Source organism: Leptopilina boulardi, unplaced genomic scaffold (assembly GCF_019393585.1).
Source record: "Leptopilina boulardi isolate dan_hultmark-lab unplaced genomic scaffold, ZJU_Lbou_2.1 LbouV2_351, whole genome shotgun sequence".
Lineage (NCBI taxonomy): Eukaryota > Metazoa > Arthropoda > Insecta > Hymenoptera > Figitidae > Leptopilina > Leptopilina boulardi.
Genome location: NW_026137920.1, coordinates 1,555,348 through 1,579,989, shown reverse-complemented (window position 1 = coordinate 1,579,989; position 24,642 = coordinate 1,555,348). Strand labels below are relative to the sequence as shown.

General features: G+C 27.8%; 2 protein-coding genes across 5 annotated transcripts in view; both read right to left on the bottom strand.

The window, feature by feature from the left end:
• Positions 1 to 13,548, bottom strand: part of LOC127286267 (sodium- and chloride-dependent taurine transporter-like) — a 499,457-nt gene extending 485,909 nt beyond the window's left edge. The window contains exon 1 of one of the 4 annotated variants that reach the window (XM_051312645.1): positions 13,112 to 13,548. The gene's annotated coding sequence lies outside the window, so the exon portion shown is untranslated. The remainder of the gene's footprint in view (positions 1 to 13,111) is intronic. The other 3 variants (XM_051312643.1, XM_051312642.1, XM_051312641.1) reach the window with 3 other exon arrangements.
• Positions 13,549 to 20,538: 6,990 nt separating this feature from the next.
• On the bottom strand, positions 20,539 to 21,747 carry LOC127286214 (uncharacterized). The gene is made up of 3 exons (XM_051312572.1): positions 21,633 to 21,747; positions 21,235 to 21,419; positions 20,539 to 21,114 (listed from the first exon to the last, which is right to left on the bottom strand). The coding sequence occupies exons 1-3, from the start codon at positions 21,745 to 21,747 to the stop codon at positions 20,539 to 20,541; spliced, it is 876 nt and encodes a 291-aa protein (XP_051168529.1).
• Between the last annotated feature and the right edge of the window lie 2,895 nt (positions 21,748 to 24,642).

Below are 24,642 nucleotides of genomic sequence, written 5' to 3'. Positions count from 1 at the left end.
ATTTTCCGAGAGTCAACCTTTATTATGTCACGTTATTTCTTGAAATTTTCTTCAGAGAATATAAAAACTCTAAAATTCGACAACGAGAAAGTTCTCGAGTATCAAACTAGTGTTCATAATATAAATGCTATTTTGTCAAATTGTGTAACTTTATATTTTGTAAAATCAATTTATTTTTATTTTTCGCTAACGCTTATGGGCATGTTGACTTATCTTTGTAAAAATTTGCTACTAGGAAGTCCCCAGATATTTACCCATTGTGCTGCTTTTTTTTTATATTCTCTGAAGAAAATTTCAAGAAATAACGTGACATAATAAAGGTTGACCCTCGGAAAATTTTTCGTTATAGAATTTTACAAAATTTGGTTAATTTCTATTATATTTATTATAATTATATAATTATTAATTAATTATATTATATTATTATAATTATTAATATAATTATTATAATTATATAACAATATATTGTTATATAATTAACCCTCGGAGCACATACTGGGTCACACAGACCCTGTCATTAATTTCAATGAAGTGTAATTTGAAAAGTCGGCAATACAACACGAACCTAAGGCCATATAGTGGTAACTAACTAATAAGGAATAATAAGTAACATGATAATCCAAAGAAAATAATAAAATACTAGTAAATATGTTATTAAAAAAGTATAGTTTTAAAAAGTTGTGTCGAAAATCACATTTTTATCGTCTTAAAAGTTACCTTCGTTAAACTACAAAATAAATACCTTTTTTAAAAAATAAAATAAGGTGGTATTTTTTCCCTTATTCTAACACACTTCGAGAATATAAATCCCAATTTTTAGCTTAAAATATTAAAAATTACAAAAGTTACATTTTTTTTTTAAATTCAATTTTTTCTTTTTAATTAGTTAACTTCACGAATTTTTTTTCAATATGCAAATAATTTAATAATATTTCTAAACTGCATATTCTTATTTTACAAGGTTCAATGAATAAAAAAATATTTTTTTTGTGTTGATCAGTCCAATAGTTCAAAAATAGGGGAGTTTTGTAAAGTAAACAGGGTCACAGCGACCCAGACTGTGCTACTTGTTCGAAAAAAGAGGTGTGTGCTCCGAGGGTTAATTGAATTACGTCTTAAAACTTTTTTAATTCCACGAAGTGTTTTTTCTGACGAATTTGCATCTTCTTATCAATAAATTATTGTACTCATTAATTTTTCACCAAATAAAAAGCAGCACAATTGGTAAATATCTGGGGACTTCCTAGTAGCAAATTTTTACAAAGATAAGTCAACATGCCCATAAGCGTTAGCGAAAAATAAAAATAAATTGATTTTACAAAATATAAAGTTACACAATTTGACAAAATAGCATTTATATTATGAACACTAGTTTGATACTCGAGAACTTTCTCGTTGTCGAATTTTAGAGTTTTTATATTCTCTGAAGAAAATTTCAAGAAATAACGTGACATAATAAAGGTTGACTCTCGGAAAATTTTTCGTTATAGATTTTTACAAAATTTGGTTAATTTCTCTAAAAAAGTTGACGAAAGGTAAACTGGACATGAATTAATATTAGGTAAAAATATGGAAACTTATAATATTTTGAAATACACTTTTGCTCTTTCAATTATTATAAAATAATGTAAATTTAAAAACTATTGCATTTAATTTGACGCATTTTAAATTTGGCACCATTATCTATACATGGCTGGCATTCATGCCTGTCAATTCACAAGTTCCGAACCCAAAAGTTTTGTTTGATTAGTTTCATAAATAGTAAAAACAAAACGACTTTAATAAATTTTTCTTAAGTGCAATGTATAAAATGTGTTTGTTCATTATAAAGAATAATTTTAATTCAGTTATGTTAAAAAACAGAGTTCTTGTGCTAAATTATATGAAAAAAATGTATCGGAATTTCCAAACGGAATTTCCGCAAGAAATTCCGCAAGAATTTCCGGTGGTCAATTCCCGGGAACTTTTTCACGTGGGTTCCTTATATAAAATTTTACATAAATGTATTAATATAGGAAACCATATGGGATTTCATGTGGATTCTTATATATGATTTCACAAGGATTTAAACATAGAAAATCATATGGGATTTTATGTAGATTCTAAAATATCAACATAAAGTTTCACATGGATTTATATAAGTAAAAAAATATGGAATTTCACATGGGGATTTTCACTTGCCTGATTTATGCAAACGGCAGTTTTCAAAAATTAAAAAATATTTAAATAAAAATCAAATAATATTACTGCAATTCATCTAAAAAGAAAAAAATTTGTGCTTTGCAATACACCTTCTGAGCTAGAGTCTCAGCTTTTATAGTTTTGTTAAATTTTCATGAAATTGTTTACTCGGGGGTTTTTGGGGTCGCTGATTACGAATTCGATGTCAGTTTTCAAAAATTCAAAATGGCGGATCCAATATGACGGACACTTTTTTTAAATTTATGCAAATTCGCCTGAAACTTGTTAAATTAAATTAAAATTATAATCAATATCAACTGATTAATCAATTTATTATTATTTATGACAATAATTTTTTTTTTAAGTTTTATTGATGCGTAAAGTTATTTTTCGTTAGAGTATTGTAAATTTTAATTCTTTTGCTATTAATAAATAGTAATTTAACTATAAATTATAGTTTTAATCAATTAAAAATGTCCGCCATATTGGATCCGCCATTTTGAATTTTTAAAAACTAACATCGGATTCGTAATCAGCGATCTCAAAAACCCCCGAGTAACAAGTTTCAGGCGAATTGGAGTAAATTTTAAAAAAATGTCCGCCATATTGGATCCACCATTTTCAATTTTTAAAAACTGACATCGAATTCGTAATCAGCAACCCCAAAAACCCCTGATTAAACAATTTCATTAAAATTTAACAAAGCCTTTAACGAAATAAACAATTTGTTGTTACCTTCATTGTTTGTTAGCAATAATTTGTTTAAACATGTAAATTTTGACTTGTGTAATTTTTTATCGTTTAGGGAGTACGACAGCATTGTTCTTAAACAGTTTTTACCCTGTGGCACTCACTTATTGTTTCAGTAAATCGTTTTTTCTTAAAAATTGCATTTTGCTTCCTCATGGAGGAAGCTTTGTAGTCCTTTCGTTTATAAAACTTTTCAAAGTGGCGGAAACAAATTTTTTTCTTTATAGAAACATGTTATATGAGATCCTAATCAATTGTCCGGATGTATGTATGTGTGTGTGTCTGTGGATCCCTTTTTTGTTTAGAAGATAACTTTAACAAGTTTTAATGGATTTAGATAAAATTTGGTAGGCTCATTTATCATATTAATATCTCAAATCTGACCAAGGGATTTTGAAAAATACCAAAAAAAAAAATTTTATCGGCTTTTTTCCAAAATTTTTTTTTAATCGAAAAAGTTTTTAAATAGAAAAATTTAAGGTTATATATAATAAAATCGTATTCCTTACGTCAAGACGAATCGATCGATATATATAAAGTATACATTTGAGGTAAATTTAAAGAATTAATGAAAGTTGAAAAATCAAAAATTCACATTTTGGCAATAAAATTTTGCTTTCTCCACGAGGAAGCAAATTTTTTTGCTGATCGTAAAGAGGAAGCAAAATGTTCATGTAATGAACATCTGAATTTACAACTTGTTTTGTTAAACTTTGCAATAAACAAATAAAAAATTAAAAATCGGGCTCGACAACTCTCATTTAAATTTTATAATTTTTCATTTAAATAACAATTTAATTAAATCGGTTCAAAGACTCTGGACTTTTTTGAACAGTAAATTCCGTTTTCCTCCCATTGTGCGCTTGTAACGCCGCCACTTTGTAATATTTTTAATTAAAAAAATTATTATACATACGTTATATTGCACACTTTGAGGTATGCTTATTTCTATATCTGAATAAGGGAAATTTCACTTATTGTTAGAATGTTGCAAAAGTCTTCCACGTAGAAAAATAAGTGTATATGCACTTAAAAATAAGTGATTTTTACTCAAAAATAAGTGAAGTTTCACTTAGTTTTAAGTGCATATACACTTATTATTCTACATGGAAGACTTTTGAAACATTCTAAGTGAAATTTCACTTATTTAGATTTAGAGAGTTTATTTCAATTCAATAAACTTTACCACTTTTTCTAATGAAATTTAAAAAAAATGTGCATTTACACGAGTTTCCCCCATTAAAACTTTATACAGACTTTCTACCGATTGTTTTATTTAGAAGTTGAAGTTTCTTGACACCGGCACCGAAATTTATCTTTTCTTTTGAATTATAATTACACAAAGTTAATTCTTTATTATCTGTATTGAAATTTGTAATATTATTGCTGTCATAATTATCTGAATTTTTTGTAAGTCTAAAAAATTTTTGGATTCAGAAAAAAGTGAAAATTCAGTTTTAATTTTAAATGGTTTACAGATATTTTTTAATTGGGTAAAAATTTTTCGCCTAGAATAAAACCAAAATAACTTCATTTTATTAAATTAAAAAGAAGTATAGTAGTCAAAGAGTGTAAAAATATTCATAACCCTATATCGTTAAAAAGATAGAATGTTTTAAAGTCATAGATCTGATCTTAAAAAGAGAGAATGTTAAAAATCATAGATCAGATCTTAACTATTCATATATCAAGTATTGTAAAGTTTCTTTTTCATAAAAAGTGATTTTACCCCTTATTATTTTTATATTTTAAGTGTTGACAACCTGAATTTAGTGAAAAGATTTATCAATTTCGAAATGCAAATTTTTCAAACGTCCTTTAAAATGGCTCTGTGTTTAAAGTTAAATACAATTTATTACAAAGATACTATTATGAAGTGCTTAAAATGCATAAGTGATTGAAAAGTGATTGCATATACAACTTGTTTAATAAGAAAAAAAGACAAGGTCATTGTAGTTTATATATTAATTTCTATGAACATGTGTTTATACAGTTAATAATAATATTATGATCAGTGTTGGGTCGTAAAAAACTAGTATAAAATGAATAATTTACGTAATTTACTCGATTTCTAGAAAAGTTGAATAATAATAGACAAATATTTCAAGAACTTGAATCTTATAGAGTATTATTAAATATTCACAAAAATATATCTATCGACAGTTTATTTTATTGAAATTTAAATTAATGTTTTTCTTAATTTTTTCTGTTTCGCTCTTTGAATAATTCAAGGTCAGTATAAACTTTTTCAACTTAAGAAATCTCGGTCAGAAGTCATAAAAAATTATAACCGGAAATCCAGTTTCTAGGTATAATTATTTAAATAGATTTTAATTTCGAACATAATTAAATCAGCTTTAATTAAAAAACACAAATATTGTTAAAACCTAAACAAATTAAAGCGGGGTCCTACTTTTGATGATAAAAAAAATCAAAATTTTTTTTGCTTAAATCTTCAGATAATACACTACCGTCGGAAATTGTGCGACCTCTGCTTTTTCGACGACTATAAAGTGATTTAAATCTGCAAAAATATTAAAACTAAAACTTTTTTCTTTTTATTTTCTAAAAGCTAATAAAAGTCTAAAAGAAATGACACCTTGACAAAGAGAATATATTATTTTTTCAATTAGATATCTAAGAAAAACCCAATTTTCAATGTATTTACTATTTTTTTTATTTCTCTGACAAAAATTAATATTTTTAAACGTTTTTGAGCTTATTGGAATCGTATTTTGTTATACAATTCAAATTTTTTAAAACAATTCATGACCATATTCTTCTCTAGCGTATAAAAAACCGTGAAAATTGGCTCAAAAAAAGTCAAAAAATTATTATTAATATTTAAATAACAAAAAATGATCAGTAAAATATGTAAATCTTAAATTTATTTACATAAATCAAAGAAGTTTAAGATGATATATTTACTTGATTTTTAAACATTACATTTTGTTGTAAAATTCAACTTCAATTTTTTGAGCTAACTTTCACGGTTTGTATACGGTAGAGAAGAATATGGTCATGAATTGTTTTAAAAAATTTGAATTGTATAACAAAATACGATTCCAATAAGCCCAAAAACGTTTAAAAATATTAATTTTTGTCAGAGAAATAAAAAAAATAGTAAATACATTGAAAATTGGGTGTTTCTTAGATATCTAATTGAAAAAATAATATATTCTCTTTGTCAAGGTGTCATTTCTTTTAGACTTTTATTAGCTTTTAGAAAATAAAAAAGTTTTAGTTTTAATATTTTTGCAGATTTAAATCACTTTATAGTCGTCGAAAAAGCAGAGGTCGCACAATTTCCGACTATATCTGAGAATACGTACACAAAGTTTTACAGGCCAATCTAAAGTATTTTTCACGCTACGAACCTAAACGCATTGAGGGGTCGAGCCAGTAATAGAGCGCCTGGCTAAACTCGAAGGCGTTCCCCTCTCCTCATTTTATTGTCTATTTCGAATTTCTTAAGCGCAGAAGAGCTCCTGCAAAGGTACTCTGTTTACATTAGTATGAGCTTTATGGAACCGGGATTGCTAATTAGAGAAATATTGAATTGCATAAAATTTATACTTTTTGAACCTCAAATTTTGAAACGCGTTTTCTCTAATTTCACTTTTTTTTATGAGTTGTTCACCGCCATAAATAATTTATTTTAACTCGTCTGTATTTTAATATTTTTTAAATAAAAAAATTTATTTATTATTTTATAGGTAATTAAAATTGAAAAGGAAAACGACTGTAAAAGTGTAAACAATTGACTAGTGTGTGCAATAACTTTCCGAGTGCTCAGAGGGACGCTCTGATGGTAGTCGGGAAGCAGTGAGCGACTATGGCTCGCCCACTACTAGTCAACTACGAATAGAGCGTTCGCACGAGAGCTTGATTAATTATTGAAGCACCTTTTTAATTTATTGACAAAAATTATTTTAGGCAATACATATGCACGAGAAGGCAAAAATACTATACATATATTCTAATATATGTACATTATTCTAATTATTTTAAAATTATAAAAACATTAGAAAGTAATTTTAAATGTTTCAAATAATTTATTTCAGAAATCTGATATTTTGTCAATTAAAAAATATAAATTTTTTCAATAGGAACTTTAAATACAAAACAACAAGAAATTTTAATTTTTTATATTTCACATTATTTGAAAGTTTAAGTGTAGAAATTAATTTTCAAACATTTGTGATAAAATTGTTTAATTTTGCTTCCTTCTGGAGGAAGCTTTGTAGTCCTTTAGTTTATAAAATTTGATATTATAATACTAAATTTTACAAAAAGCCAATAGTAAACGAGGATATAGCGTTACCTTTGTGAAAATTACTATTTAAATATTATACTGAGTGAGTATTCTTAATTTGGAAAGAGTACACTGTTAAAAATGTTCGTAAATTTACAACATTTTTAATATACCAATATATATTAAATTTAAGAAACTGTACTTTGAATTATATTAAGATACCTTTTTGTGGTAATATTAATATACTGGTGTCTTAATCCTGATGTTTGTAAATTTAATATACTTTTAATATACCACGGTATATTAACTTTAAAATACATGTACTCTAAGTTAATGTAATGTACATCTATATATAGTAATATTAATACATTAGTGTATTAATGCTTTATTTATCCTAAATTTGTACGTGTCTTATATGTTTAAAAGAGTAGTTATTTTAATGATTTATTTTCAACTTTTACGTTTTGCATTGAATCAAAAATTTATTTGATTAAAATATTTGATATCATTAAATATCACAGAAAAAACCTGGTTTCAAATTAAGTATAAATTCCATACTCAATTTGATTCGCAGCAAAAATGAAACTGGGATAATTATCAAATTAAATATGGAATTTTATTCATACTCAATTTGAAACATTCATACTCAATTTGAAACTAGGTTTTTTCAGTGATTAATCGACTATTTGATTAGCTTTTATCAAATAAAATAATATTAATTTGTATTTTTTTTTAGTAATGCAATTATATTATTTTTAATTAATTTAATAATTACTACAATATTACTTATTTTAATTAAATATTTATTTGACATAATAGTCAAGTGGCAGGTTGTTTGAATCAAATAAATTGTTTTCAGTGTACAACTTTAAAAGTTTACTTAAAAAATTTTTTAAATTCGCTTCTATTAAATATACTTACACAATTTTTTCCCCTGTAGTTTTAAGGTTAATAATGGTATAGATTCAAATGACTTTCCACTAAATTTCGTTCATTTTCATTTTAAATATTTATTTAGTTGAATTTCACAACAGTTACCATCCATAAATAAAAAAATTAGTACTTTTTCAAAGAAAAAATAATACATTTGTTTGTATAAAAATATTTCTCTTTCAAGTTGTTGATAAGAAAAGTGTAGACATTTTTCAGACGAAAAAAAAATAAGAGGTGAATAAACAGCATTTGTGATAAAAGTTACAAATCATCTTTGTCTAGTTGCATTATGCAAAAAGTTAATATTCAGCAACAATAATTTCTTTAAATATTTATCAAAAATTTATTTCAAAGCATTTCTTTTTTTTAGAACATTCTTATTACTGTATAATGTAAAATTATGGAAGAATTGGATGATTTTAGGTAAATTGTAAAAAGAAATTTAAATTACGACAATATTGTCTATATCTTATTACTTCAAATACTTTAAATGGGATTAGAAAATTTTAAATTAATAAAAATTGCAACTATCTAGGTGAAGTAGAAAAAATATTAATAATTAGAGACACTAATTGTATTTTAAATAAGTAATAAATTTTTATTTTAAATATATCTTTAATTTTGTATAATAACTAAATCGAAATGTTTAAATATTTTACACAATCTTATGTCTTCAGCAGTTACAGTTTATATGGACAGTGCGAATATTAACTTCTAATTCGGTTATTTAGTCGCGGTAGTTAAAGCGTTAGCGTTAGGTCTTAGATTAGGTAGGTGCGCCTGGGTTCAATCCCCGTAGGGTTCAAATTTTAATTTAATTCTGAGATTCGAACGTAAAAGATACAAGTAGATAAAATTATAAATGATAGTATTAGTTATAATTAATGTTTATTTTTATTAATTGTTTAAATTATTTTTTTTATAATCATTTTAGCATGAGATTTTGATGTTTTAAATTTAATATACCGGTATATTAATATTAATATACCGCAGTAAATTAAATTTAATATACACAAATATATTGATATTAATATACCTGTGTATTAATATCACAACATTGTGGTATATTAAATTTAATATACGGTATATGCAAATTGCTTCATATACAAGTATATTAAATTCCCCATGGATATTTTTAACAGTGTATGTTATATACCTATGTAAATCTAATTTAATATTTTTAATTCATTTAAATTTATTAATTAATATATAAATTATAAATATAAATAAAGTAAAATTTAAATTAAATTCCCAAAATTAAATATTATTCAATAAATTTCATTTTGTGTTTCCTTCACTGTTTATCTTTTTGAATAATTTTGATTAAAAATTTAGAAAATTTTTTCAAAATTTTAACAATAATTCAAAAAATTTAGATTTTAAAAAAGTTATTATTTTAAATAAATATAATAAAAAAATTCTAAGAATTACTTTTTGCTTCCTCGTGGAGGAAGCTATGTAGTCCTTTCGTTTATAAAATTTTTAAAAATGGTGAAAATAAATTTTCCTCTATATAGAAACATGTTATATGAGATCCTGATCAATTGTCCGGATGTATGTATGTGTGTGTGTATGTGTGTGTGTGTGTATGTGTGTGTGGGTAGTTTTTGTGAGCACGATATCTTTAACAGGTTTTAATGGATTTGGGTAAAATTTGGTAGGCTTATTTAACACATTAATCTCTCAAAAATGACGAGAGGATTTTTAAAAATCCCCAAAAAAAAAAATTTTATCGTCTTTTTTCCAAAATTTTTTTTTTAATTGAAAAAATTTTTAAATCGAAAAATTTAAGGTAATATATAATATAATCGTCTTCTTTATGTCAAGATGAATCGATTGATATATATAAAGTATAGATTTGATTGAAATTTAAAGAATTAATGAAAGTTAAAAAATCAAAAATTCTCATTTTAGTTAAAAAATGATGCGTTTAATTAAATTCAAGTTTAGATATGAAATAATTTTATTCCTTGCATTGAAACAAATCAATTAGTATATAGAAAGTATACATTTGAATAAAATTAAAAAAATTAATGAAATTTAAGAAATAAAAAATTTACGTCTTAGCTAAAAAATTGTGTTTTTATTTAAATTCAAGTTTAAACATAAAATAATTGTAGTCCTTGCATTGAAACGAATAGACTGGTATGTATAAAGTATACATTTGCGTTAAATTAAAACAATTAATGAAAGTTAAAAAATAAAAAATTTACATTTTAACAAAGAAATTTTGTGTTTATTTAAATTCATGTTCAAATATAAAATAATTGTATTCCTTTTTTTAAACTTTCATTAACTCTTTCAATTTAAATAATAATAATAATTTAAATATATATCATACATACCAATCGATTTATTATAATGCAAGGAATACAATAATTTTATGTTTAAACTTGAATTTAAACAAACACAATTTTTTTATGTATATTAATTTCAGTGTTAATGCTTCCTCCATGAGGAAGCAAATTTTTTGCATCATATAATGAGGAAGCAAAATGTTCATGAAATGAACATAAAGGACACCCTACTTGTTTACAATGATTAGGGTCAGCCGGGGTAAATCCGAACGGGGGGTAAATCCGAACGCTAATTATTTCAGCTTAATTAAAATTTTTAAAAATAAGTTCGATATGAGAAATTTTACCTCAGATCCTCTTCAAGAGATTCTAAGTATTATCCCATTTTTCGTTTGTTAATTAGCAACAGCATAAAAAAAAGTTAGCGAGTATTGCAAAAAAGATTGAAAATCAAAGATGACACTCTTTCAGTATTTTGTCTCGTATTTGAAGAAAAAGAAGCTAAAAATTTATTTTAATATTTATAATTGTTTGTTATGAATACTAGAACAGAAACTATTTTTGATTTTTGCCTTCTGTAAAATTTTATTAATAATATCAGACCTTTCGTATTTACCCAGGAAAATTGGAAAACCGGGGTAAATCCGAACGGTATTTTCAATAATTTTTTTTTACATCAGAGCCACACAAAATTGTTTTTATTTCATTACACTATTATTTTAACATTATAAAAGTACGTAGAAAAAAGTTTTTCTTTTTATACGTATCCTCGTTAGTAATTAATAAGCAGAAACTTAATCTCTGTTCTCTCGAAGGAGTGTTTCAATTTTTTTGCCAAATGGTTTGTTGAAAAAAGTTTTTCAGGATCTTAATAAAATTTGGTATTCTACGGTTTTTGGGGTCGCTAATTACCAATTTGAAGTCAGTTTTTCAAAATTCAAAATGGCGGACGAGAATTAAAAAATTCATTGGATTCGCTCGAAAATTGTTACTCGGGGGGTTTCAGGGTCGCTGATTACAAATTTGGAGTTAGCAAATTTGATCATTTTTAAAAATAAGTTTTAGGAAAGTCCGCCATTTTGAATTTAAAAAATTTGACTTTTATTTTTGTATTTACATTCAATCACTCCAAAATACTTTCTGTACCAAGTTTTGCAAAAATCCGTTATGATTTGATAAAGTTATTGAAGGTTTTAATTGTGTAATGCATTTTAATTTTTAACCTGTTTGATTTTTGTATTTATATATGATGCATTATTACATAATAGGTTTATTATCGTATTTTTTTGAGTTTTTATATAAGTTTAACAATTGCAATACTTTAAATTTATTTTCCCTAAGATTTTTCTGAAATACAGTGGCGTTCGTATTTACCACGGTATTTTAGGAAAGTTGCAAAGTATCGAGGTAAATACGAACGCTAAGTTTCCTGCGATTGTAATTTATCAAAAATTTTTGCTACCCCATAAAATTGTTCTATGGAAGTAAAGTAACAACTTCATGCACCAGAATAACGGAAGTATTTTTTTTTTAAAGAAAAAACTTATGTTATTGTTGAAACTTACTAAAAGCGTTCGGATTTACCCCGGTTGACCCTACTTGATATATACTTTTTTTGAAACTATTTTGCTTCCTCGTGGAGGAAGCTTTGTAGTCCTTTCGTTTATAAAAATTTTCAAAGTGGCGGAAACAAAGTTTTCTTTATATAGAAACATGTTATATGAGATCCTGATCAATTGTCCGGATGTATGTGTGTGTGTGGATCCCTTTTTTGTTTAGAAGATAAGTTTAACAGGTTTTAATGGATTTAGATAAAATTTATCGTCTTTTTTCCAAAAATTTTTTTTAATCGAAAAAATTTTTAAATAGAAAAATTTAAGGTTATATATAATAAAATCGTATTCCTTACGTCAAGACAAATCGATCGGTATATATAAAGTATAGTTTTAATTTAAATTTAAAGAATTAATGAAAGTTAAAACATTTTAGCTAAAAAATGTTGTGTATATTAAAATTCAAGTTTATATATGAAATAATTTTATTCCCTGCATTAAAACGAATCGATTGGTATATATAAAGTATAGATTTTATTTAAATTTTAGGAATTAATAAAAATTGAAAAATCAAAAATTCATGTTTTAGCTTAAAAAAATTTGTGTTTTTTTAAATTTAAGTTAATACATAAAATAATTGAATTCCTTGCATTGAAACGAATCGATTCGTATATATAAAGTGTATGTTACACCCAAAATGAATTAAAATTTTCTTAATTTTTCAAAAAATTTAATTAATTTAAATCAGTTTTTAACTCGAAATGTTTTAAATCAATTAATTGAATTAGAGAAATTCATAGCTTTCTCCACGAGGAAGCAAATTTTTTGCTTCACACATTGAGAAAGCAAAATGTTTATGAAATCAACATAAAGAACCCCCCAACTCCCTCCTTGTTTAAATTTATTTAAATTTATTTATTTTCTTTGTATTGTTTTATAATATATTGAAAAATATTTTGTCATCTGAAAAAATTTTACATATTTGAAAAATTGTTTTTCATGAATTTGATAATTATATAATACATCACGTTTTTGAGAATTTTTAACTTCTAAATTATTGATCCTAGAGAAAATCGTCCGTTGTATTGGAGTTAGTAGATGAAGAAATTGTGTTGCATTTTGAGATTGAATATAAAACTTACTTTGTGATAAGCGACGAAGCTAATTATTAGTTGACATTTGCGACTTTGATAATACGTAGGGACACTGGCAGGTGTTATCACGTGACCTGTCAACGAAAATTCGCCACAAAGTCAAAAGCAGCTCAAAACTTGTATCCGTTAGACCCATACCGCGCTTTTTAAATGCACTTTAAACTGAAGTTCACTTTTCGCGGTAGAATTTTATCAGAACTGTTTTTAAATAACGCAAAAATTCCTTCACTTCATATTCCTCTAATTAAATGATCGAAAATAACGATACATCTTCTTATCAATTATTTGTATTAATTCATCTTTATTATATTAATATTGCTGTAACTTATTGAGAGAGAGAAATTAGTTTCTTGAAATTTTTCTCTCAGCTTTAAGTCACTTCATTATTCTTTGAATTTTTTTTTCATTAAACATAAGCACACTTTTGAAAAACTAATTCATTTCACTAATAAGATTTAAAGTTTATTTATTTTAAACATTAAAATACTGTAATTAGTAAACAGTAGATTTATTGAATTGAAAAACAGATTTTTTATTGTATTAAAATTTTCAAAAATATTTATTTTCTTTCTTTGAAAAGATATTTTTTTAATACTTATGTAAAATATTGAAAGTTTGTGAAATTTATTATTTAAAAATATATTAATAAAAGAGTAGATAGAGAGGGTGAGGGAGAAAGAAAAAATACTGAACTAGTAAAAATCAAAAATTTGTAACGTTTTAATTGTCGATGAGACCTTCTCGTTTCGAGAGTCGCGGTTCAGATCTCGAAAGAAGAATGGTCGAAGGACCAAATGACGAATTTCTCAAATATCGTCTGTATATACGCGTGAAAATCACGTGACTATGCAACAGTGACCAATAAAACGGAGAGAATTTGTCGATCCAGTAGATTCTGGGCAAGCGCAACCTTCTCCATTATCAACGAATTCTCCTGACTCTCAATAAGAAATTATATTCTCGTGACAGTTTTATAAATAAGACTGACTTATTTTTACTACAATATATATGTAAGTATTTCATGACATCATAAAAAAAATTTTCCAAGTATCACGTACGTAATAGTACAGTAATATTACCAGACAATATTACTGTAATATTACAGAAACATTACAGTAATATTACTGTAATAATGCAGTAATATTGCAGCAATATTACTGAAATATTACTGAATTATTTCTGTAATATTACACGTTTATTTGAAATACATAAAAATTTCAATGTTTTTTATGATAAAACACAAAAAGATTATAATTAATCAGTCAAATATTTTTAAGTGTTTTTTGAAATTTTTTGTAATATTACTGTAATATTCCGGATAATATTAAAGTAATATTACCGGTTAATATTGCTGTAATATTACAGTAATATTCTGTAATGTTACAGTAATATTAACCAATAATATTATAATAATATTAACCGGTAATATTACGTGCTACTTGGGTTCCTTTTTAACAATTATATTAATAAATTAGTTTTAAAGTAATAAAAAATTTAAATAGAAGGTTAGGGGTCAATATCATGAAAACAAAATATTTGTCATGTTGTAATATTTCCTTTTTACAGAAAATAGGAACTCAAAATTGGTTAACTCGCTTTTGAGAAATAACAAATTAAACAAAGATTGAAATATGAGTTGCACTTGCACTGAAACCTGACGTTCCATACACCATAATAATAACGGATAGGGTTGTTATTATTATTATTAATAACATTATTTTTCAAAAAAAATTATTAAAACTAATTCCAATCGGGTTGACTATAATTTCAACAGTATTAAGTCTAAAGTACAAAAGAAAAAATTATTTTTAAATTCTTTAATCAAACAAGGTTTTCATTTCATGACCATTTAGCTTCCTCATCATGATACACTTCTATCCAAGATGAAAAGAAGAATTACAACTAAAATACCGATCAATTTTATAAATATTGGTAAAATGTTAACTTTATATACATCATTTATTGATTTTTTTCATGCTAGGAATACAATTTTGACACGAATTAATTAAAATTTCTATATAAGAAAAAGTTACTTCAAAAACTACAAAAAACAATTTTTTTCAAAAATTCAAAAAAATGATTTAATCTATAGATTTTAGTAAAATCTAAACTTTATATAGGTTAATAGATTCGTTTGAATGCAAGAAATAAGTTTTTTTACCCAACAAAATTAAATTTACAATGAAAATAACTTTTAAAAAAAAAAATTTTCAAATTTTGAAAAAATTGTAAAAAAATGCAAATAAAAATAAAATAATAAAACAATATAAATATAATATATTATAAGAAAAATTATATATATTAAATCACTCACACACCCTTAGAATTTCATTTTAGTGCAAAAAAATTTATCTTTCACTGTTGCACAGTGTTATTATTTTTTCAATTAATTTCAAAAAATCGCTATTTTTATTTTACATATTTCATAAATTAAAAAAAAAAAATTCCAGAAAACATGTTAAGATACCACTTATATAAGGGGTTAAATTCCTGTAGCGAACTAATTGTAAGCGAAAAAACAGTTGATCGGATCAAGCTGTAACTTGCACATAGTTTAGCCCTAGGGGTCAGTACTTTAACCACCAAGGATTGTTAGGTTTTTCAAAAACTGTAGGGGAGGGACGGGGTTGGATTTTTTTGAAAAATTTAAACAGTAAATTTTTTAAGACTTATAACTTTTAAACAGAAAGATAAAAAAAATTTGACTTCTATGTTTTCGAAAGGATTTTTCCTGCTTTTTCGAATGGTGTAAAAAATTTTCAAAAAATTCAAAATTTGATCCTTTATTTGAAAATCAAATGTTTTTTTGAAGCTTTTTAAAATTAGGTCTTTTTTTAATTATATATATTTTTTGAAAGTCAAAAATGTGTATTTTCACCACACAAAATATTGACATGTCCTTTTTTGTTATTTTCGAGATAATAATTAATTAATGAATGTTAATAAAAAATAAAATATTTTATAAATAATAAAGTTTTTGCGATTCTGAAGTTATCAATTGAAAGCTTACAAGTAGTGTTGCAAGGCGGGTTCTGGCTCACTTACCGACCGAGGTGGGTAATGTAGAAATCTACTTTACCGACCGAGTTAGTTCCGGCTGCCACCGTTAGATGGCGCCACCTGCCAATTCAACCCCCCTTGGCGGGAAATTTGAATTTTTAAAAGTTTAATTTAAAGTGGCTTGTGTTCTACTTTACCGACCGAGTTAGTTTTCGCTGCCACCGCTAGATGGCGCCACCGGCCAATTCAAACCCCCTTGGCAGGAAATTTGAATTTTTAAAAGTTTAATTTAAAGTGGCTTGGTGTTCTGCATTACCGACCGAGTTAGTTCCAGCTGCCACCGCTAGATGGCGCTATTTTATTTTCACGCCGAATTCAAAATTGCTTGCAATATGGAAATTCTTTTTTCAAACAATTTCACTGCGCAGCGGCAGTCCCACCTGGTTGCGCGCGTCGCTTGAGTAGTAGGGTAAATAGCACAGCGCTTGGGCCACCAGCATCACTGCTTTCTGTTTACAGGTCTAGCGCAGTACTTCCACAGCATTCCAGCTTTTTTTCTATTCTAGGTTCTCTATTTTATTTCAGATTTTGTTTTTCTTTTATTATTTTTATTTTAGGTGGTGGGTAGTTTGGTTTTAGGTTTTTTTTTCTTTTCAGGAGGTGGTGGGTTTTTTTTCTATTTTAGGTATTTTTTTAGATTTATCTTTTAAGATGCCTAAATGTAAGGTGGTAAAAAAGTCTCGGTAACGAATCGAGATTGATGAATTTATTGAAATTTGTCAGGAATCTGACAACTTTATTAAATCTGCGGAGCAGCAGCTCATTATTACAATGTCAATGGCGGTTGATGAGAAGCTCATTACCGCATTCGAATGTCAAAATAAGTATCAAAGGTATAAAAATATTTTTAGAAATTTTTTGCGAAGATCAGATTTAACTACTTCTCAAAGATCTAGATGTTTGAATTTAGATCAAAAATTAGAATACTTGCGTTGCCATTTTGATGCTCTAATGAAACGTGGTGCGGGTGTGCAAGTGACTAATGCTAGAATGAAATGGGTGGATTTTGATGAAGCATTTGATAATCGTTTGCAAACCAGTGCTATTATAAATTTGGATTACAAGGATATTAACGAGTTCCTTGATAATGCCTACGCTTTATTTAAATTAAATATTGAAAAAGCATTAAACAAGTATGGTCCTTTAAAAGTTTATACTGTGTTGGGTGCGAAATTTAAAAAAGATTTAATTAATGGTAAAGAAGAACAATCTGACTTAAAAACTTTTATCGCGGAAACAGATGGAATTTTATTAACAACCCCGTTAGATGACTGGTACAATGTTAATGTTAAACAAATAACTTTGAAAAGAATCGAAGAATTCCAGGAGAAGGACTCTAACTGGAAACTTGTTTCAATTCTATGTTTTGTCGAAAAACAAAGAAAATTTTAGTTTCAATCCGCTACATCTTACATCACAAAAGAGAGTAAATCATATTAATCTTTTACGCATTGAAGATCATTACATTGATGAAAGTCTTAGCGCAGAAGAGGAAGATGATTTACCAATCATATCTTTTAACTACCACTATGTCTGGATAAAAGATCTATCCAGATTGGTTGGATCACAGCTGTCGAAGAAGAAAAATAAAAAGTTTATTTGGGATCGTTGTCTCCATTATTTTAGAGACAAATTGCAGCTCACAGAACACGAGAAACCATGCAGAAATTTAAATGATACAAGGATCAGATTACCGCAACCAGGTAAAAATACTTTTGAGTTTAAGAACTATCAAAATAAGGAGCGCGTGCCTTTTATCATTTATGCTGATTGTGAGAGTCTTTTGATTTCTGCGCAAGCACCACAAGAAGCATGCAATACTAAGGTTTTACAAAATCATAAAACGCTCAGTATTGGATATTATTTAAAGTGTGGCTTTGATGACTCATTGTCCACATATAAAGCATCCCCAAAAGATGAAGAAGATCCTGCTAAATGGTTTTCAAGAGAGTTAAAAAATTTAGCAGATAAAGCAGAGCTCATTTTAAAGAATTTTAAACCCATGTAAGCATTAACCTCACAAGAATTAGTTAATTTTAAAAATGCTAATACTTGTCATATTTGTCAAAAGAAAATCGTGCAAGGTGAAGTAAAAGTAAGAGACCACAACCATCTAACAGGGAAGTAACGAGGTGCTGCGCATCAAAATTGCAATGTTAATTACCATGAATCACCGACCATACCTGTTGTTTTTCATAACCTTAGCGGTTATGACGCTCATTTTATTATTAAAGCTATTGCTACTGAGTTTGAAGGTAGAGTTGATCTACTTCCTATAAACAAAGAAAAGTATATCAGCTTTACAAAAAATATTAAAAATAGTTTAATCAAATTTCGATTCATTAATTCCTTTAAATTCATGGCATCTTCATTGCACAAGTTAGCGTCCTATCTCAACGAATATATAAATTGTTAATTCAGTTTTTTCCAATTACAGCCACGACAAAATTCAATTGTTAACGCGAAAAGGAGTTTTTCCCTATGAGTACATTGACTTGAGGGAAAAACTCGATGAAACTTAATTACCGTCAAAAGAAAATTATTATAGCACTTTGAATGATTCTAATATTTCAGATAATGATTATGTACATGCGCAAAATGTATGGAGTGAATTCAACTGTCAAAATCTTCGTGATTATGTGTATTTGTACATGCAAACCGATGTATTGATACTCGCGGATATTTTTGAAAATTTCAGGGATCAGTGTTTACTCCCGTACGGTCTTGATCCTGCGCATTATTATACAACGCCAGGACTGACATGGGATGCCATGTTAAAGTATACGAATATAAGATTGGAACTCCTCACAGACATCGACATGGTAATGTTTATTGAACGCGGAATAAGAGATGGAGTAAGTCAATGCACCACTCGATACGCGAAAGCTAATAATCCGTACATGGAGAAATATCATGCAAATGAGAAGACATCTTATATCGTATATTTTGACGCAAACAACCTATATGGTTGGGCCATGATTCAGTCGCTTCCCTTTGGTGGCTTCGAGTGGGTAGAAAATGTTGACAATAATTTTGATTTTAATGTTGCAGATGATGCACCAATTGGTTACATTTTAGAAGTCGACTTAGATTACCCTGAGGAATTACATGATAAACATAGTGACTTTCCATTTTGCCCTGAACACTCGAAGCCACCAGGGTCCAAAGAGGAGAAGCTCCTAACTACCCTTCTACCGAAGAGAAAGCACGTTCTCCATTACCGAGCATTGAAACAAGCTATTACCAACGGCCTTATTTTAATTAAAATTCATCGCGTTTTAAAATTTAATCAATCCACATGGTTAAAAAGCTACATTGATTTCAATACCATGCTAACAATGAATTCGAGAAAAACTTATTTAAACTAATGAACAATGCGGTATTCGGAAAAACAATGGAGAACGTGCGAAAACATGTAGACATTAAACTTGTGACAAAGTGGGAGGGTAGATATGGAGCTAAAGCCTTAATCTCAAAACCTAATTTCCACAGCAAGGTCATTTTTAATGAAAATTTGGTTGCTGTGGAACTTAGAAAAGTAGAAGTTCTAATGAACAAGCCACTATATGTTGGCTTAACCGTTTTAGACGTTTCAAAAACTTTAATCTACGATTTTCACTATGATTATATTTTAAAAAAGTATGACAAAACAATCTGTAAGTTATTGTATACCGACACCGACAGTCTGATTTATGAAATTAAATGTTGCGACATCTTTGCAGACATGAAAGCAGATATCCACAAATACGACACTTCCGATTACCCTGTAAATAACGTTTACGGTATTCCGCAAGTCAACAAAAAAAATTTAGGTTTAATGAAAGATGAGTGCAGCGGAAAAATTGTTACTGAATTTGTTGGCTTGCGGAGCAAAATGTACAGTGTGCGAGTGGAAGATCAAGATTTTATTAAAAAAACAAAAGGTGTGAAATCTGCGGTTTTAAAGAAAACTATTACCTTTGATGACTACACATATTGTTTACGAAATGTTAAAATGCAATCGCGAACTCAATATTGTATCAGATCGAAACTTCACAATGTTCAAACTTTAAAACAAACAAAAGTATCTTTAAGTCCTTACGACGATAAAAGATTTCTGTTATCCAATAGTACTGATACCCTTGCATAGGGACATTGTAAAATTAGACAAATTAATGATGAAGCTATGGAATTGTAAATAAATGATGATGATAATGATTTGGGAAGATAAAGGTGTTTTAATAAAAGATACTGTACATTTTATATTATGTTTATTTATTGGAACCATAATCTAGTTAAATTTTTTAACATTTTTAAAACTATATTTAACTTTATTTTAACTATTTTTATAAATATTACATATCAGATTTTTTTATCTAACTATTGTGTGAGTTATCAAATCCAAGCCAATTTACATATACATTGTTGCCACGGCTTTTAAGGACTTTCTCAACGAGGTAAACATCTGGATATTTAACTTTTAATAGTTCTTCTTCGTAGAAACTACCTTCGATTGGGTGATTTTCATAATCTGTAAGTTTGTATGTAACTGGTTTTGTTCGTTTAACTTGATCCACAGTGAATATTTCCGTTGTCCAGTTGGGGGTGTATCCTTTTTCAAAGATGTTTTTATGTTTGCTGACTCGAACTCTATCTCCAACTTTAAATTTTTGTCTTCTCAGTGGAATTTTTCTTAGTGTACGGATACGTCTCATCAGTTCTCTTGAATCTTCTACGGTGACATCTTTAGGTTTCATACCAATCGTACGATGTTTTTTATTATTGTACTTTGATATGAGAATTGGTAAAAGATTAATCCATTTGTAATTGCCTTGTAAGTTGAATTCAGGACACATCATATTTTTTAGAGTGCGGTTAAACCTTTCAACAATTGATGCTTTTAAATTACTATAAGTCGAATAGAGATTAATATTGAATTCTTGCATTAAACTCTGAAATTCAGAGTTATAAAATTCCTTGCCTCTATCAGTGTGTAAATTTTTTGGAATACGACCTTCTTTTAATATTAATTTCTTGGCTAAAGAAATATCTTTTCCATTTTTACTTTTTACAGGTACAGCCCAGGCATATTTGGAAAATATGTCTATTACTGTGAGCATGTATTTGAAACCTTTATTGGAATAGGAGTAAGGTATCATTTCTACCAAATCTGCTTGCCAGGTTTCATCTATGCTACGCATTTGAACTTTACGACGAGGATAATTCCTTCTCGCTTGTTTATGCAGTTCAGTTACAACTGTTAACTTTTTATCATTCATCATTTGGAATAAATGTAGTTTCCTTGATAATAATATTCTGTTGGAATTCAATTTGTTTTAGTTTTTCGTTAACTCTATCTTCAACAACTTGTATTAAAATATTCAAATCATCAATGGCTGATCTTAAAGAAGATGTAATTTGAAAGATAGTTTTTATCTCGTTTCGGATAATTTGTTACAAAGTATTTTACCTTCAATATTGTAATCTCCACTTGGAGTAACTTTAAATCCAATACTAGAAGGTCCAGGTAGTCCACGACTTGCAACAGGTCGTGTTAAAGAATGTCCAAACACATCAATGCTCATTGTAATACTAAGCAATTTTTCTATATGCTCTCTCTTAATATACATATAATTCGAGCTTCACGAAGTTCTTCGATAATTGACATAATCTCATTATTATGACTTCAATTACCAGCTTGCTGTGATCCTATGAGTAGTCGTAAGCGGTCAACGAGTTCATTTGGATCATCCCAATAGATATAGTCTGGATTAAATTGTCTTTTTGCAATCATAAATTGTGGTAATATATTTTTATGCTTCTTTAAAGAAACACCACCACCACCACTTTTCTTTGGTGTACTTTTGATAAGTTTTGCAACAACATCAGTGTACTTGGAAGTTCTACATATGTTGACAGATTCATTTGGACTATAATTTTTTTGATGTGCATTCGTAGCAATGAGAATTTCTTTATAATTTGAAAAATCATCTGAACTTATTAAAGCTTCTTTTGGTTTTTGTTTAAATAATAGTTCGAGTAACCCAGCAGTTTTTAAATAATTTTTCTTTCCAACAAGCTTAATATGTGAACCAATCATAAAAGAACCGTTGGCAAGTTTACGTACTCCATAAACCGTATCTAAAAACAGTTTTCTATTTTTATCTAACATAAAAATAAATTTATTTTTAATTTTTTCATAATCTTCTTCTTTTTCAAAGTTATTGCTCTTATCAAGTAAAGTTGAATTTAGTAAAGTTTTATCAAATTTTTCATCATCGTCAGCAGCAGTTAAAAAAGAGAAATCATTATCATCTTTCTTGAATTTTTCCATTTTAACATTTTTGAAAGGAGTTTCAGTTACATTTGCCAACTTTTGAAGAGGTGTAACTATTGGTTGCAGAGTTTCCTTTAACAATGTCTCTGCAGCCTCTTTACCCATTTTAAGTAAGCGATGTTTTCGTCTAATAGCGTCGCTTGCTTTTGCTATTTGACGAAGTGTTTCTTGCTCTTTTCGATACATGTTTTCGTCCTTATAACATAAACTATACTAATTTAAAATGAAATAAAGTAGTTATATTTATAGTGTAATATAGCAATCAAATCCCTTTCTATATCTTCCCTCATTAAAATTCCCATCTTTATCAATAACGACAAATCCATATTTATCAGATTTCCAACATTCTGAACATAAATCACGAAACTGAGTATAAGACATGTCTGTATTTACATGATCTTCGTAGACATGTTTAAAATTTTTTTCATCTTGTCTAAAAAGCACCAGTAAATTTACATTATCTCTGACTAGATGCTTTGGAATACGAGCATATGTTTGACACAAGTAGAAACTGTCAACATTTACATGTCTACCCATACAAAAGAAAGCTCTAACATTGTCTTGCTTTTCACAAGCAATATCATCAAAGATGAATATTGAGTTCGGTTTAGCATCTTTTGGAGATACTACTTCTTCATGCTCACTAAATGGAAAGTATTCAATTCCATTTACGTCATGAATTACATTTTCCAAAAATTGATATTTTGTCTGCTGCAGAGATTTAGAGTATAGGTAAATATTTTCAAAACTTAAACCATTTCGATGTATGATTAAAGAGAGAAAAGCGTTTGTTTAACCACAATTTGAGGGACCACAAAAGACAGATCGGATGCTCTCTGAAAACAAACTACCATGACGTTGAACTTTTTTCTCACTAGTTTCAACGTCAATACTTGTGATTGGGAGTGCTACAGGTTGTTTCGTGAACTGCATCTTGACAGTAACTGCTCTAAAAACTATAAATACTAGGCTTTTATAGTCTTACAGTCAGTTGCATATCAAACTTCATAGAGTGTAGAATGATTTTACATCGAAGTGATAAAAAACATCTTTCTCGTGGTAGAGGATTAGTTAACCGTATTATCAATAGTTTACTTTTTGAATTACATTTACCTGGATACCAATTCTGTGGACCCGGTACAAAGTTGACAAAAAGATTAGCACGTGGTGATAAAGGTGTTAACCCATTAGACGCTGCATGTACAGCACATGATATTGCATATTCGCAAACTCGAGAAAACATTAAAGCAAGAAACGTTGCAGAAGAAGAGGGAGCTGAAAAGGTGTGGCAACGTGTTACATCTAAGGATTCTAGTATTAGTGAAAAGGCAGCAGCTTTAGCGATATCTGGAACGATGAAAGCTAAATTAACATTAGGTATGGGAATGAAAAGGAAGAAAAAGTCTACAATGAAGAAGAAGAAGAAAAGAAAAACCATGTGTAAGAGAAAGCGACTAGCATTAAGAAGAGTTGTTGATGCTGCTAGAAAAAGTATGCTACCCAATCATAATTCTGGAGAATCAATTCAAGCTGCTCTGATTGGTGCAAAAGAAGCAATAAAGAATGCTGGTTGTAAATCAAAAATTTTGTCACCGCGAATTCTACCTGTACCTTCTAAAGTTGGTGGTATTTTACCACTAGTTCCCCTTTTTGCTGGACTTAGTGCTTTGGGAGCTCTTACTGGTGGAGCTTCAGGTATAGTGAAAGCTGTAAATCAGGCTAAAACTGCCAAGGAACAACTTGTTGAAGCTCAACAACATAATAAAGCAATGGAAGCAATATCGCTTGGAAAAGAATTACATCTCAAACTCATCAAAATTCACTGCTGCTAGAATGTTGAGAATCGTAAGCGTCATCCTCTTTTAACAATAGTGATGAAATTCGAATAGCAGTTCAACATCAAGATTTATGTATTCTATCGAGTAAAAGTTCATTGCACATATTTGGGAAATTGACTAAAAATGATGGTATTGCTGTTACAGAAAACGTGCATTTGAGTAGCAATGCAATATGTTTCTTATTTGATGAAATTCGCTATGAATTAAATGGTATCGAGATTAATCGATGCAAATACGTTGCACATACGACTATTATGAAAAATTTAGTATCTCTGTGTTACGTTCCGAACTAGGCGTGGTTTTTA

Coding starts and splice junctions, on each gene's coding strand:
- LOC127286214 (XM_051312572.1), bottom strand. CDS start 21,747: ATGAGCATTGATGTGTTTGGACATTCTTTAACACGACCTGTTGCAAGT. Junction 21,420..21,632: donor TGGAGATTACAATATTGAAG/GTAAAATACTTT, acceptor AAAAGTTAACAG/TTGTAACTGAACTGCATAAA. Junction 21,115..21,234: donor AATATGCCTGGGCTGTACCT/GTAAAAAGTAAA, acceptor TCTGAATTTCAG/AGTTTAATGCAAGAATTCAA.